This window comes from Glycine soja, chromosome 9 (genome assembly GCF_004193775.1).
Source record: "Glycine soja cultivar W05 chromosome 9, ASM419377v2, whole genome shotgun sequence".
NCBI classification, from domain to species: Eukaryota; Viridiplantae; Streptophyta; class Magnoliopsida; order Fabales; family Fabaceae; genus Glycine; species Glycine soja.
Window position 1 is genome coordinate 43,146,370 of NC_041010.1, and position 17,174 is coordinate 43,163,543.

The 17,174-nt window shown below is 34.1% G+C and overlaps 2 protein-coding genes across 3 annotated transcripts; both read right to left on the bottom strand.

The window, feature by feature from the left end:
- Nucleotides 1-217: 217 nt before the first annotated feature.
- On the bottom strand, nucleotides 218-4,809 carry LOC114425036 (peptidyl-prolyl cis-trans isomerase FKBP42-like). 2 transcript variants are annotated; one of them, XM_028391761.1, is made up of 8 exons: nucleotides 4,698-4,809; nucleotides 4,517-4,557; nucleotides 4,228-4,413; nucleotides 2,419-2,508; nucleotides 2,093-2,277; nucleotides 1,903-2,025; nucleotides 1,633-1,785; nucleotides 403-844 (listed from the first exon to the last, which is right to left on the bottom strand). In XM_028391761.1, exons 2-8 carry the CDS (start codon nucleotides 4,554-4,556, stop codon nucleotides 509-511), a joined length of 1,113 nt encoding a protein of 370 aa, XP_028247562.1. In that variant the 5' UTR covers nucleotide 4,557; nucleotides 4,698-4,809; the 3' UTR covers nucleotides 403-508. The 2 variants fall into 2 exon arrangements, with proteins under 2 accessions (XP_028247561.1, XP_028247562.1); XM_028391760.1 differs by having other exon boundaries at nucleotides 218-844; nucleotides 4,517-4,731.
- Nucleotides 4,810-5,868: 1,059 nt separating this feature from the next.
- LOC114425421 lies at nucleotides 5,869-16,414 on the bottom strand. Its single transcript, XM_028392345.1, has 19 exons — nucleotides 15,954-16,414; nucleotides 15,771-15,845; nucleotides 15,555-15,670; nucleotides 15,188-15,302; nucleotides 14,931-15,059; nucleotides 14,730-14,777; nucleotides 14,235-14,356; nucleotides 13,949-14,145; nucleotides 13,555-13,847; nucleotides 13,236-13,385; nucleotides 12,615-13,124; nucleotides 12,362-12,508; nucleotides 10,580-10,655; nucleotides 9,279-9,406; nucleotides 8,892-9,092; nucleotides 8,678-8,815; nucleotides 8,451-8,582; nucleotides 6,712-6,945; nucleotides 5,869-6,485 (listed from the first exon to the last, which is right to left on the bottom strand). Exons 1-19 carry the CDS (start codon nucleotides 16,086-16,088, stop codon nucleotides 6,321-6,323), a joined length of 3,111 nt encoding a protein of 1,036 aa, XP_028248146.1. The 5' UTR covers nucleotides 16,089-16,414; the 3' UTR covers nucleotides 5,869-6,320.
- Between the last annotated feature and the right edge of the window lie 760 nt (nucleotides 16,415-17,174).

Consider the following 17,174-nt stretch of genomic DNA (forward strand, 5'->3'; position numbering starts at 1 on the left):
ATAATTTATAACTAATTATTTTTATATAATTTTAGTAAAAATTAAAAGATAATTAAAATATAAATTATATGAAAAAAAACAATCACTCCCGAATTATAAAAATTAAAAAAAATAAAATAAAATAAAGACTGAAAAAGACCTTTTTTTAAACTATAAGGACGTATGAGAATTAAACTATAAATCATACTAAAAGAACCACTTTTCTAAAAAAAATGTATTTGGAAAGAACAAGTCCAGCAATTATATTAAATATATTAAAATTAAAGAACAATCCCCTTCTAGACAAACTACCAAACTCTATTTGGAAAGCAACATAAGAACAGATTGATAGCATTGTCAAGGATGACTCGTAAGAGTAAAATCAGCACTGCTTTTTCAACATCTGATTGTTCCACAAGCAAAGCAAAAATAGTAAAAAGTATGATTATTTCCTCAGTAGCACAAGACGTGGCCTTTCGTAGGATGCACGTAAATAATTGTCAACTCAACTCAGCAATGGTCTTCTTGTTTAGTCAGATTTATGCCTTTCACGCTTGAAGAGCGTGACAAGGCCATAGAATACTGAAAGCAACCACTGCCAAATAAGTATGAGCCAGTTTCTTGGCTTAGGAACTGGTTGAGGCCTTGGTCCAAATATTCCTTTATATATCTCTTTCTGCTTTTGGTAAACAGCCTTGTCATGTTCAGCAAGCAATCTCAATTCTTTAGCAATTGCTTTGTCTTGAGGGGCATATTTAGTTGCCTTTAGAAAATCTTCCCTGGCAGCATCTGTTTGCCCAAGTGTTGCTCTAGCCTTACCTCGCCTAAATAACGCCTTCACATTGTTCTCATCCTCACCCAGTACCTGCAAGTGGATCACCAATGACTTGACTTTCATGGATGTACTATGAGTAAAACATAATGTGGAAAAGATTATTTCAATATCAGCCAGATGGTTTTACCTTGCATCATAAATTTACAATACAATTTAGTTGAAATGCTAAGATATTTTGGCTTAATTTGTTTTCTAGATGAGATAACACATCCTGTCCGATTGACTATTGCATAACAAATAAACTAAATGCAGTACCCATGGACCAAATTAAGCTTACTATTGATAAGAATGTTTCTTCAGGAAAATTTGCCAAGCTCAAATAAACTAAATTGGCAGCAAAAACAACTCCTTGTTGACAGTAGCTACGTAATTTCTTTGACTGGCCAAATATAACAAGACATGCCTAGTAGTGAATAGTGACGAAGTTTGCATCTTCTGTCTTTGACATGATCTGACTGGGTTATCAATCAAGCAAATAAACAAAAACCAGTTTGAAGCTTTCCTTGAATAAGATTAAAGGGAACCCTTATGACAAAAAAACATTAACTGTCTTCAATGTCTCAAAGAGAGAATATTATGGCCTCACTAATGTCTGATGCTAAAGCAGCATATTATTAGAATATATTTGGAAGTTATAATTATATTCCATTCACAACCCAAAACTGGGTGAAAGGAACTTCCAGAAAAGATAATTTTATCGCTATTTTATATCTAGAAAAAAATAATTAAAGGAACCTCAAAAAGTGGTATGACTACAAAAATTAAAACAAACAGAAAACATTTTATGCTGAATCGATCAGTTAGAGTCCGATACGCACAGTGTTGCATTGTCCTATAGCTTCTTCGTAGCGGTTCAGCTTAATCAAACAGGCTGCCATGTTAAGATGGCATGGATTCTTTACAGCCAGAGCCATATCTCTATACTTCCCAAACAACTGGAACATGAAGTCATCTCCCATATATGCTATGGCCTGACAAGAACCAAGACAACCACAAATTTGTCAAACAACCCAAAATAATAAGAGAAGAAAGAAATTTCCATGGGTTAAGAATTATGTAGAAGAGCACAAGAAACATAAGTGTGTAACCATTTCATACTGTTGCATAGCCTCCTCTAGTTTTTCTTCCTGATACAAAGCATTTCCATCCATCTTTCTCCGGTCTGCTGCACCAATCCTTTCTTCCACAGTCATATCACTGCGAGCTTTGCCCTGTGAAATCAGGTGCCGTAAGCATCTAACCAAGTCCACAGCCATCCATAATTTAATGGCAACTTACTTCTTTGGTTTCATCAAAGCCAATGAGCTCAACTTCATAAACTAAATCTGCCTTGGGTGGAACATTTGGAAAAGAGAAGCTTCCTTCCTCTCCATATCCTAATTCCCAGCCCACACGCACCAATGCCCGCTCCCCAGCTTTCATGCTTGCCACACCAACGCTCAAGCCAGTCATTTCTTTCTTTTCTGTTTAAGAGAAATACATCAAAATCAAATAAACAATATCAAGCCCAGTGGAGCAGTTCACACAGTAAAAAGATCTCACACAAGTCCTATTGATTAATGTACAAAGAAACTCGATACTTCAAACTTCCATCAGGGGCATACCTTTTCCTAAGACCATCTCAATTGGCCGTTGCTCCAGCCATGTGTCTTCAAACTTGTGTTCTGATTTCTCAGCCCATGCCCTGTAATGGACTACAACCATATCCCCTAGCAATCATGATTTTGATCCAACAAGAAAAAGAAAAGGCTAGGCAGGAAAGCGCCACTAAGAATAGTACAGTAGTAGATATTAGGACTACTTCCTGGTACAATATTGGTCCTCCCAGCTTTTATCCCCATTTAACCTGATGAGGACATGACCAAGAGCAAGGGCAAGGATCCACTTGAAGGACTTGGAGGACCTATGACAAGGGCTAGAGCAAGGAAAGCCAAGGAAGCTCTTCAACAAGTGCTGTCCATACTGTTTGAATACAAGCCCAAGTTTCAAGGAGAAAAGTCCAAGGTTGTGAGTTGTATCATGGCCCAAATGGAGGAGGACTAAATGACACCACTTTGTTTCAATTTTAGAGTGTTTAGTTTGTCTAAATAATGGCCCAATCCTTGTAAAGTTGGCTGACCAAAAATATGTTTTGGGTTAATCAACTAAAAGGGCTTTAGTTAGGTTTAGTTCAAGTTGTAATAAGGGCCCAATTGGCAACCTAGGCATCAGCCTTTTGGGAGACCAAATGGTGGCTGACTTGTTGGCTGTTGGGGGTGACTTTTGGTTGCCACAATTTCAGTTACACTCAGCCATTAAGTTTTTTTTAATTCCCTAGGTTAATGGCATTAAGTTATTTTAATTCTAGGTTAGTGGGTCATTACTAAAATCTGCTGTAAAGCTTCTATATAAGCTGAACCATTTTATCAATAAACACAAGTTGAGTTTTATTCAGAAAATTAGAGTTTATCTCTTTTATCTTAGTCAGAGTGATTCTCCTAAATTCTTGAGTGATTCAAGAACACCTTGGCTGTATCAAAGGACTTTCACAACCTTTGTGTGTTGCCCTCGCTGGAAAGAGTGATTCTTTCCTTCCTTTCATCATCACCCTTGTTCTTTCAAACCACAATTCCAGAAAATCCACCTCTGCCCAGAATTATCTCGTGGCCATAACTCCCATTTTACGCACTCAAATTAAGTGATTCTTGAGCCTAAATTGAATTTCAAAACGAGACCTTTCACCTCGTTTTGGAATCACCTCATTTGGAGCCCTGTAGCTTCAGTTATTGCCATTTCTATATTTCTGTCCAGCCACCACTTAACCTACGTTTTACCATCCCATTCATCCATTTTATGCCAAGAACCACCTTATTAAGACCCACGAAATTAGTCACCTTATTTTCCATCCTTTCCTTAATCAATTTCCGCATTTTCCATCAAGGTTTAATCCTAGACGATCCTAAGTCAGCCCTTGTGCCATGTGGGTTCATATCATAACCTCAACAAAAAAAAATCTTATGGTGAAACAACATTAGATGTCCAAACATTTTACATTTTCACATCAAATCATTCTCATGTATCGCTTAAATTATAGCTTGAGTTTCTATACCAAGCTAGACACAACGAAATCCATTCCAAGAAAAAAGAAAATTCTGATATCACATTACATTACCACAATACTCAAATCTGGGGCGGTTTGACATACCCCTCAAAGTATGATAGCTTGAAGTGAAAGCACAAGTAGTTTGAAAAGGATAAGTTCAATTGTGTTCAAATATTTTTTATATACACAATTGCAAATTAAAATATGTAACTCTAGCGTTTTTACAAGTAGGAAACATGCAACAGAACATCATGGATTGTAGTGACATCATTGGATTTCACACTAATCGCAAACATGACAGAGTGAGACTAAGATTGAGTATGGTACTTACAGAAGCAAGTTGAATATTTGGAAGGTTTCTGGCCATGGCCTTCCTTAATGATTTGCTTGGTGACCTTCTCATGAAGGACTTCAACTTCAGAATCAACTTTTGGGGGGTTACTACAGAATTCTGGTGCCGGTTCCCCTTTAACAAATGCTGAACTTTCAGTAATCACTTCATTTTCATCTTCTTGACCTGCAACAATTAACAGTGCGAAAAAAAGAGAGGTTTAAGCAAGCATATACGAAGGTGAAAGAAAGACCATTTTGTCTAAACCATAGAAGTGCATGCAAATTACCGAGCGATGATTGGGTTTGAGACCCTTGAAGTTCCTCCATTCTACAAAATTTTTGTTGCACACACAATTTGAGGAGAGAAAGAAAAAAAGAAGCTAACTAGATTAGTTTAGAATTTAAGAGGAACCAAACACCACGGGAGATGAAAATTGTGGAAGTGGGAAGACAGTGGAACTCTCTTACGTTGACTTGATCGGCTTTTGTTAGCGTCGTCTGTCACTCGATCTGGGAAGATTCTAGAGAGAGAAATAAAGGAAGAGTAAGACGGCTGAAATTACCAAAAAGTCTTTTTCTTCTTTTAAATGCCACTTTTGAGGGTGTTGCTAGGTGCATCCTCCACCATTATCGCTAATGCACCTAGCATTTTTTAAAAATGTTAAAATTGTCTCTACGTTTTCTTTGTATTTATGATGGATGTGTCTAAGGGTGGTCCGTAAATTATATGGTTTAAGTTGATTCGTAAGATTGATACGGATCAAGTTGATTCGTATGTTGATATTAAGCGCATACGAATCAAGTTGATCCATAAAATGCTTATGGACCAAGTTGATCCATAAGACTTCTATATATCAACTTAAAACACTTACATATCAAGGATATTTCAGTCTTTTTCACTTAAGTATTGGGTACACCAAGAATAATACTGGATACACCTAACAACACCCCACTTTTGATGCATATTAATATTATTTTTTTACTTTGCTACCTTGAATAGTTTTATTTTGATATTACTTTTAAAGTTTTGTTTTAGTATAATAAGTTTTAAAAATCTTATTTTAACCTTTTATTTTTTAAAAAATTTATTTTGATCATTTCTTGCATTTTTTAAATATTAATATTCTATGAATGTTTTAAATTTTAATTAATTAATTAATGTAATTGTCATTATTTTAAATCAATTATTTTATCACATACACTAATGTTTACCTTAGACCATTCTAAATTCATATAAAAAAATCAAAAAGGACAGACTATATTGCAAACTCAAGCTAAGAAAATTACTTCAGTCACTCAAATGTGATATATTTTGCTCATATCTGAGCCACAGAGGATTTAAAACACAATATTTTTTATTTATTTTTTTATTGTAGTAACACGACAGTTTTTAAAGATAGCTATAAACACAAGAAAATGCTTTGCATTTCTTTTACATGATTACTATGATTCAAGTTCCCAACAACATGGATCCCTTGTGCTGAATTTCAATATTTTAATGGATTGGACTATCCCGGCGGTGTATGCAAGTTCTGCATGCTCTAACAGGGAACGTAAACCAGAGCAAGAGAGCTCTACTAAACCATAACATCCTCTCAACACTTCCTTTCAGGAGCAAAACTGATTCATGGAATGATCAAGTTCAAGGTCATAGCAATCCTTCCATGTGGTTTGATTTGATCGATTTGCAGATTGGAATCTCCGCCTAAAAGAATTTGTCTTTACAAAATTCTCACACCCCAATAATGGAATGGGAAATTAAAGAACAATGAAGGAAGGAAGGAAAGAAAAAAGAAAAAATGTGACGTACACATTTGCATGACCTATGCACATAAAAACAGCTCTGAAAAATTTGCAAGGATGCCAATAAAAGATACGCCTCCTTGCAGGAAGCAAATCAATGAAGAAATATAATTCAGTGAACAGGCTGATCGATAATTGTTGCCCCTAAAAAGACACTGATCCAACCATAAATTCATGGTCAAGAAAGCAGCTAGTGCAACTATTCCGAGCATCTTCTATATCAACTAATGTGAGGAAAGTTTTATCAAGAAGCTCAACTATGAGAATCACCATCTTTTCTGCCATGAATCAACATCCGGCTGCTTTCAAGAAATTATCATACGGGCGTGATGCTGGCAGTTGAAAGAAGGCAGCCTGATGCTGGTATGCTGTTGCACAAAGCCTTGGAGCAGTGTCAGGCAATGTGTTGTGTGAATTCGAGTCGAAGTTTGAATCCAAAAACGGATTTCCACTCTGCAATTCAAATAGCATGGGAATAAGATGCTTTTTTGGTTATAGGGAAAAGTTAACTTGAGCTTTATAAACATGATGGCATCCAATAAAAGGGTGAGAGGTAAGTAGAATTTAATAATTGAACACTCCCTTCAAAAAAAGTAGCTTAAGTGCCCCATAGATGGAAATATCTCAAAGTGAACAGTGTTTATTAGAAATTTCAAAATTTGATGAAGTAAAGAAGTACCGAAGATAAAGTCTGTTGAACACTGGAATTTGAGGACTCGTCCTTTTGCTGGTAGTATTCAGGAGCAGGAATCCTAAATGAATATCCTTGCATTGGAAGGGTACCCATGAAAGTGGACATCTTCTGCTGCTTTCCCACGAGGAGGGCCTCACAATGGAGAGCCATTTCCTTGTAAGGCATGTCAAACGGTGTTGAAATAGAAATCCGTCCTACTTGATGTGTTGTCTCCGAAACCTGCAGATGAATATCATTTTTTATAATAAGAATAAATAGTAGATGCAATGGCTGTGTAAAGTCTTTTACAATGACATCCAATCACATATAGTCATATATGATAAGTTTTTTAATTTTTATAATAAATACTTTAAAAGTTATGCCAAGAAGAATTTTTAACTAGTAAACCATATAAAAAAATCGTAAACAATACATGCCTGTTAAACTTGAATAATAAAATTCATTAACTTTGATTTTTGAGAAATAAAATTTAAATAGTAAAACCAGGTAGTACCATATACATAAGAATTAGCTGAGAAAAATGAAGACAGAAATGCACAAGTGTTCTTTTTTCAACCTCGGTTAATTCTACTGCTAACAATCAAAACAAATACCAAGAATAAAATTCACCCATAGTCTAACTATGAACAAATTTATCATTTAATGTGGAGACCGGAGAGAAGGAGTGGAAGTAGGTCAAACCTTCCGTTGAGGACCTATGGCTCAGCCAGTTTAAGACCTGGCCTGACCCAGCTCACTTAACAAAAAAGATCAAACTTAAACTTTTTAAAAAACCTATTTAAATAGGCCAGGCCATATATCTTAAGAAAAACCTATTGTTTAGCAATAATATTTTATAATTAAAATATTATTATTAATATGATATATAATATTATAATTATTTTATTTAAATTATAAATTATTTTAGTAGTTTGATGATTTGAATCATTTTAATTAATGTTTGAAATATGTTAAGTCGTATAAGTATAGATAAGTAACAAGAATATGAACTCTTTTCTTTAGGTGAGACTTTAAAGACTTGGTAACATGTCACATGTAATGTTTTTAGGCAAATTTTGCCAATATCTTGTGATTTAAAATTGTCTTATTGAAAATATTTGGTTTTGTTTAAAAAATAATAATTTTTACACTTCATGATATGAAATAAGCCTTTAAATGGACTAACGGGCCCAAGCCTAAAAATAGGCTTGTTACGGGTAACAGACCCAGGCTTGAAATATAAAAATATAAAACAGGTCAGGTTTAAATAGGATTCGGCCCAGTCCAGTCCATTTTCACCCCTACTCAAGAGTCTACAGAAAGAATACAATCTTCATGACTCTCCAAAAGTGTTGAGATTGAGAACCAAGTCAACCCAATTGCCTAAGTTATTTATTAGGAGCAGATTTCAAGTAGTTAATATATCTAATGTGTTCTCCTTATGTAAGAGCCCTTTAGGTTTGATGTATTGGCAAGGCATAGGCCCCACACTCAAGTTTCTTGCTAAAATTATAATTTTAATATTTTATTAGGAGAATAGAGGGTTCGGTATTATGTCAAGAGCCAAATCAACCTCAAAACATAATTTGTTAGATGGAGGACCAAGAATACTCTAACAATTACGACGGGTTCAGAACAACATTAATCAAAATCCAAGAGTTTTTGAAAAAAAAGTGATATTTTCCTATAATTTAATTCAAACTAAAGATGCTATAAGTGTGTATATGTTAATGACAAGAACTTACTGAACCCAAAATGTCATCAACACTCAGCAGGCTTAGATTTTGTGAGGGCTGTTGCATTGAATCAGAATTAGCTTGGCTCTCCAAACCACAAGGTGGAATGTCATCGTCAATAGTAAATAATGAAATATCAACCTGCATTATTTCACGGGAGTAAGCTATGAAGGCTAAAATAAAATGAAAATACATTCTTCTTTTCAGAAAAGCAAGAACAGAGTTGCACAAGTTACCATATCAGGAAGTTTATCTTCTTTTAGTCCAGACTGGTACATATTTCCTGTTGTCTCGGCAGATAACTGGGCTCCCAAAGGACAGGCATCATCAGGTGAGAAATCATTCAGCAGCCGTTCTCTTAAGATGGATGATTCCTACATAGAAAAGACTCAAAGTTAGTTCATTCATTCTGATAAGCTGCTGTATCATTACATGATATCTAGCCATTACATTAGACGATTTTCCCAGACTCTGCACTATCATGGTAGCAAATGATTCTTTAGACTGGCTCTCAGTTAACTTTATTGCTGAAAGTGACTTTAAAGCATCTTCATCATCCTCTTTTGATCCATAAACTTTACTTGGCTGCTTATCTGTATCAGTAACCGCTTGTAACTTGCTATCATTAACCAGTTGCAGGAATGGATCAACCTAAAAGCACAAAAGATTCTAAGAGATAAAGTGAATGGCAATTTATCACAACAAATATCAATAGGAAATAGATAGCACAGTTGAGTAAATAATCAATGCATTAGCAAGCAATAACAGAAAGTGGGGAAAGTATGGAAAATAGAACAACTTAAATGAAAAACTTTGTATGAAACAAGATATACATACTGTTCTATCTGTCAATGTCGTTTTAGCAATAGAAATTAGAGAGAGGATGTTGTAGGCCTTGGATGCGAAGATAATCATGGATGTTGCCAGTGTAAAGAGAGATCTGCGGCGTGATGGTTGCAGCTTTACTGGAAAAAAATAACAGTTTTTCAAAACTAGGCACCTTAACACTTTGCAACTTCGAACCATTTTGTCCAAAAGCAACATAAAAGAAACAAGAATAAAATAATCAAATATGAGATCGTATGCAATAAATATAATTCATGCTATAACCTCTCAAGTTCTGTTTGGTTGACTATGCAAGAAATGATCTCATTAATCCTATACATCATGGAAAATCCAGACCAACATACTACCACATGAAGCACATTACATCACAAGCCACATTAGAAATTTGCCCATGCCATATATTGACTACTAGATATTAATTACAATCACAAAAATATACAAATGCTTATTTCTAATTTTTGTTGTTCAAAGTCAGGGATGAGGATATTGCATATGAATTCAGGTAAAAGTTTATGGCCTCTGCCCAATAAATTCAAAATACTAATCACCATCACATAACGTTTCTAGCCATAAAACTATTCTAGTCAGTTACATTTTTAGAGCGAGAGAAAAATGAAGGAAGTAAGCCCTAGATAATCATTAATTCAAAAAGAAAGTTCTCTTTTGATTAGGGGGCAATGAAATGGAAAATTGTTGGTAGAAACTTTGTTCCCATATTAGTTAACCTTAACCTCATTTTAATCAGAATAGTAAGTGCAGACTAACATATACTTTTAGTTACTCATAAAGCCTCCTTTAACTTAAAGATTTAATTAAAATGATAATATTTAAACATTTGTGAGAAACGTATTGAGAGTTTCTACCATTGGTTGAATTAGGAAAAGTCAGAGATGAGTTTAATTAGCATGAGTTTATATATATTACTGAGAATACATTTGGTATATTTGGAATCAATCTAGAATGGAACCATAAAACAAGTGCTAATTCCTTCATACATGCAAGGGATGATCATTTCCATTTCACAAAGGAGGAAAGGTCATCCCTGTCTTTGCAGAATAAACTATTGAAATGGAATTTTTCTTCCATGTCTTCTCTACAATCTTGAGTACCAAACCTTCTTTAGAATTAGAAGGGAAGATTGCGAATGAAATCATGTGATTTTAAAGATAAGTTGATAAGATATCCATCCATAGCATACATTGCTCATATTGAGCCTCTCATTCTTTGGAAAGACAAGAATACCAAACATAGTAGCATACACACATTAAATAATATAGGAATCAAGGCTCTACCATTTTCATTGAGAGAAATGTTCCTTAAGGAAAAAGCCAACTGAAAACTTTGAGTTAGAGCTTCATGCGAGGAATTCTGCAGGAGATCAAACTTACAAGATATGAGGATAAAATAAAAGCTACACTTAAAAGATAACTTGTGTGTTCAAAAGTTCAAAGAATATTCAACTACAAACTTGATTGTGAAGCATTGATAAAAACATCTAAACATTATTAGAGGTGTATAAGTACTTCCATGGCCAATACCAAAACTCAATAGAATATTAAGAGAAATATAATTACACTTTGAAAAATTAATTGAAGTTTTCAAAATCATATATAAATTACTTCATCAAATTATTCTCTACCTGAGATGGTTAGTCATTAATCATAAAAAGGGACCGCTCAGCAAATTTAATATCTAATCAATTTTAACTTCCAAATCAAGGATGCTGCGTTAGACCACGTTGCTATTTTATCACACAATGTTGGTAATGATTAACCACCACACTGAAAAGAAATGGAGCAATATACACCAGGGATATCAAAGGAACTAGTGAGTAGCATATAAAATTTAGCAAAAGAACAGTTCAAGTACAGCACTCAGTTTCCTGGTGAATGTTTGCACAATGCAGTACACATAAATTTACATATAAATTTTTATCATCCCAAAGATTTTATAACTTTACTAGAATTCTTTATATTTCAATATTGATTATAATTACATTTTAATTAGTCACTTAACCTTTTCCAATCAAACTTCTAAAATTGTATTTTGCTATAACTATAGGACAAATGGTTACATTTATCAGTTTTTGTTATGAAGGTTAATCAATGAAGCGAATACAGTTTTAGAAACCATATTTCTTTTTTATAGTAGGCTGGTTCTTTTTTTTTTTTTTTTGCATTGATCATAAACATTTTTATCATATAACTCCTAAATTATCAAGGTAATATGGAAATTCCTGCCAGAATTAAAATATGTAACTGCAATTTTGATCATTGATATAGCCTTCATGTTAATACAAGTATGTCAAAGTCATGTGTTTGAGTCTAATCTTGGAATAATGTATGAGGTGTTTTTTTCTATTAATTTTTAGGATGACAATAACAAGAAAACAATTGGAAGAGAATTTTTATAAATAATTAGTTACACTAGAATTTGAAAAACGTATTTATTGTTATTTTTCATCACTATACCAACTAAAAGAAAACTAACCTATAAATCAAGAAAAGATAAATCCAAGTGAAAGATATTGTACACAGAAGAATAAACCCGGAAGTGTAAAGCAAGATCATTGTGAAGATATTATCAATATATTATTCTAATATGAGGAGAAACTAACATAAAAAGACGGTTAAGTATATCACCATTAAAGGCTCAAATAGGTGAACGTATCACTCTCAAATAAAGTAATAAATAATGAAATGTGCATTAGCCTAGGAAAAAGGTCAATAGAGAAGCTTTTTTGTTAAAAAAATAATTATCCAACTGAAAAAGGGAGATTTTTTTAAATAATTGAAAGAGATAGGGCATGAAGTTGCTGCTTGTTATGTCTGCAGTTGTCAGTCTACCACTTGTTGAAGTTGAGTATATTAGATTTCCTCATCATTTATAGCAAGCAAAGAATGTGTCAAAAACATGTCACATGTTAGCTTCAGCTTCATTTGTCATTAACGCCAGCACAATTTGGGTTGAACAAGATATATAAAATGCCAAACAAAAATGCTGATTAAGCAAAGTGACTTGATATCAACAATTTGTTTCTAATCTATTTATAGATATTAAAATGAGCATGTTACCTTACTCCGAGCAACTAGCAAGACAAGGCTGTAGGTATGAGCAATTGCTTCAAAATTTTCAGATGTGTTTAGAGGATAGATAGACTGGGCCCAGATTGATGATAGCAAAAGGGTAATCTGATGACTACTGAGCCTAATGGGTAATACCTGTGGCATAGTAGTCATAAGAAGACTGGTAGCCTCTGGTGGTGTTTGATTGATGAGTTCTTTCATTATTACATAAATGTAAAAATGAAAAAGTGCAAGTATATACCTGTTGTTTATTTGAAGTATTTGTAGTATTTTCTTCCACAGTTGTAGGTATTTGTGGCTTCTTCACACTAGTAGCACGGCTGTAACTAGACTTCAATCTACTCATCATAGAAGAATTATGAACCTTTGAGTTCCTGTTATCAGTATATTCAGCACTGGTCAAAGCAGATTTTCTTGTACTAGTAGTACGACTATAAGTTGACTTCAATCTGTTCAAAATGGAGTTATCATTAACATTTCCATCTGCATGACTATCTTCTGGCAAGGAATTTTGCTTTCTCTCCAATTTCTCAAAGAGTGCAGATGAAGAAGAAAACACAGACACATTTCTTGAGAGCATTCTTTGAATATCAGCTGCATGTGTCATAGGGGTTCCCGAAGAGGAAGGTTGTGGACAAACTGAAGATGGCACAAGAACAACAGAAAATATGCGGTGTGCACCCACCCTGGTTTCATGGTCTGCATGGACCATTGCCAGGAGTAACTGATGAAATAATGCCTCAGGGAATGCCTAAAGAGTAGAGTTCGAAATTTGCAGACAAACAGAAAAGGACAAAGAGAAGTCAGAAAGAAGCAAGGAATTATTACATCATAGCCAAGCAAGCAATTTAACTAATCTTGCCTTGTTCTGATATGACAAATTTGGTATTGAAGCAACTATTTGAGCAGTTCTATAGACTGCAGCAATCAAGGTTCTCGCCATAACAGTAATATTAGACATGTTTTCCAACAACACAGCCATGGTATCAATAACAGGACCTGCATCTGCAATCTGCAAAATATTGTAGTCAGTAAGCACAAAAGAATATTAGATCATTTAAAATTAAACATCCAAGTTTCTGGTTTGTTTAAAATTAAATGTGCATATGGATCTATATGTTTATCTGATTTGTTACACTATTAACTAAAATCATCTTCGGTAGGGGGGAATTTGTTGTCACCTTAATTGTTAATTGTACAAGGCATTCATCTACTTCCATTCGGTATTTCTGGTTCCATTGTATTATTTCAGACCCTAAATTTGAATCATCAAGAGAGCAATGTATGCTTTTTCGCAGATGTCTCATCATATCACTCAATGCACCAATTATAGCCACAGATTGTTGAACCCTTGTTTGTTGAGCAAGATGGGTAATAACACCAACAATGTCAAGCTGCATTTTAGGATTCTTTAAGACATTCTTGTGATCAAGGTGCTTGACTAAAATGGATAGTAACAAATGTGTATTATGACCTGTAAATTAAAGCAAACCCAATTATAAATTGTTCAAATGGGGGGGAAGGGGGGGAACTTTGATAGAAAGCTAATGTTAGAGCACTCAAGAAAATAATTACCAGAATTTTCAATTATAGACTGCATGTTAAGCAGAACAGAAAGAGCAAGCCCATGTTCTGGAGACCAGAGATTGGTATTATCAAAATAGCGGAACAAGGATTCCAGAACACGTCGTACTGTTGTTCCCTCCTTGGCTAACTTTGCCATATTTTGTATGCAAACCCGTGACCAAAATCCAGGGTTCGTGGCATTGTCCCTGTGGAGGAGAGCAAAAAGAAGTTAACAGTGATTATAACTGATGAGCAACTCAAAAACATATGCAATTATGATAAGAAGGGCAGTTACACGGGCACGTTAACTTCTCCTCTGTCATTCACTACCATTCTCCAAGAATAAAGCCTCATAGCATTCTCATTTTGAGAATCTTCTTTGACATCCCCATAATTTTCCAAAACAACTGAAACAACCTGGGTTAACAAGAGATGCATAAAACTGTCAAATACAAGAAGTATATAGAAGAGACAAATGATCCCATGGAACTATTATTATAAGGGGTACAGATGCTAGTAAATGAGAAAGTCAAATCCACATGACAAATGATTTTAGTCAATAGAGGTGTCTTTCAATCTCAGTAAGTAATATGTTAAACAATCAAAGCTGTCATAATTAAGTTGATCGTGGCAGACACTAGAGCAATTAGTAACATATTTATTGAACACCTAGCTTTGGGTCAAAGAAAGTGCACTGATTTAAGAACTACAATCAATCATTAATGTATTTTCTCTGCCTAAGTAAGGGCAAATGCCTTGCATTGTCAAAATAAATATATTACTAACTTACATTGTCGAATTCAGCTGAGATATGGGTGAATTCACCCATAAACCAAACCTGTAAAAGACAAAAACAATCTAATCAATTTCACTTCGGCACTACATTGTCCTCTTCTTTGATAACTTTATCATGTTTGGTGTGTTGAAAAATGGATCAGCATTCAAATCACAAAACAGTAGACAGCATATGCCCAAGTAAGATTCTAATTACCATGGATGAAAGGACTTGAAGGCCAGCAGCCCGCAAATGTTGTACTTTGGCATCATCTCCCATTTCTTGAGCTAGATTGCAAAGTTTTAAAATGAACCCATCTAAATTGAACATATAAGTGCCATCCCTCTGCACAAATAAGAGCATACTAGACACTTGAAGCTTCCGCACAAAAAAACTAGCATTGCTGTATGTATGTAAACAAAGAATGAACTAGCAGCAAACCCATAAATAGCAAAGCTACCAAAATCCCTCACCTGATTGTTTACAAAGTCAAACAAAGTTTGGCAACCTAAAATCTGTACTTCATCGTGCCGTGGCTGATCAAGAAGAATCTGTATGATGCTAAGCAAGCTACTCGCAAACAAAGGCCTGGCATAAGAAAGGGGAAATCAGCTTGTGTTGTTCCCTTAGCTCTTTAGGAGGCTATTTTCACAGTATAGTAGTGAGAAGCAAAGCTTATATATGCAGATGCTTTTGTTAAGATACATGATACAACAAGTGGATGCAAAGAACAAGGCATCATTTATTTGAAGGCCTCTAAACTATTATATTGACAATGACGCATTGGTGAGTGTGAAAATTGACGCAACTGAAATTAATGTGAGAAAAAAAGAAGCTCACATTTGATCTTTACAAGAAATCAACAACTTCCTATAAATACAGATGACAACTTTGACAGATTGGTAGTTTTCAGTTCTCAACTCCCTATAACACCGTTGCTCCAGATAGCTCGTTATCTGAAACAAATGAAGGCATATTATAACATTTATTTATAGGTATAATTGTATTTTTGTTTATTTTTTGGCAAAAAAGAATTAGAGTGAAATGGATACATACCTTAGGGACACGGAGAGGATTCTTGGAGGCATATTCGCATAACTTACCGATCATACGCTCATTCGGTTCCTCATCCTGCAATTGCCAATTACAGAGGGAAAAAACATCATTGATTAATTAACATTACAATTAACAAAAAATAACAAATCCAATTGAATTGTATATATGAAATAGAAATGTGACCGGTGTGCGAGGGAAAATATCAGCGAGAAATTTCTTGTAACGCTTAATCGGATGTCTGGATCGCTCTTGCAACGCAGGGCAGAAACAGCAAAGGCTTCCGCAAACCGGCCATATGTTTCGTGAAATCACGCTCATCTTCTTCTTCTTCTTTTAATTCAAAACAAACTGTTACTTAATAATAATAACAATGTTATTGAAGAGATAGCACATGAAATTGGAAATGGAGAGAAAAAAGAAGAAGAAGAAGAAGAAGAGAAGATTGGAGGATCCAATGAGAGAGAGAGACAGAGAGATGGGAATGAAATTGTTATTCTTCCGAGGGCACCGCTGAATAGAAGGCTCTAAGGTAAGGTAGATGATGGATGGATCGATCTCTCTCTCTCTCTCTCTCTCTCTCTCTCTCTCTCTCCCTCTCTTTCGTTTTCTGCGTGTGTTTTGGTTTTCTTTTTTACCAATCATGGGAAGGGTACATTCCTGTTTGTATTTATAGTGTTTCCCTTTCCTCATTCAGACAGCTTGGCTCTCGCTTCATGTCCATCATGACACCTCACACTTTACCACTCTCCCGCCAACTAACCTTTTTCATCATGCAATCATTACCATTTTTCAAATTTTGAATTTCAATTCTTAACTTAATTATTACTATTTATTTATCATTCTCCGGATATTCAGCTTAACCATAAGACTCTAGTTTGAGTACAATCAAGGATGTGACTTTCTCTGTTCCTTTTTATATGAGAGTATCTCAACTAAGTCTATTACTTTTTAAGAAAAATAATTATTGTCATATTAAATTTATTAATTATTGTCTTTTAAAATTATTATTAATTTTTTAAAATTAATTATCTTTCTTTTTCACTTAATTATTTTTCATCATATTTGGAAAGAGGACAATTAACGTAGATGAGTGAATTCTCCAATATTTATAAGAAAAAGAAAGAGTTGTCTTCATTAATTTTCAGCATTTATTATTTTTTTGTTAAAAATGTTAATTAATTAAATATATTTATAAAAAAAATAAGTAATACATTTAAAAATAAGAAAATACCTAATAAAAGGAGATAAACAAATTTTTAAAAGTGATCTTATAAAAGAAATCTGAGAAAGGATAAAGTATAAAAGTTTTTAACCTGTTAATTAATTAATTATTTTTTATACAATTAAAATAATTATTATAAAATTAACAATTTGTGAAAGGAGAAAACAAAAGAAAAAATATCA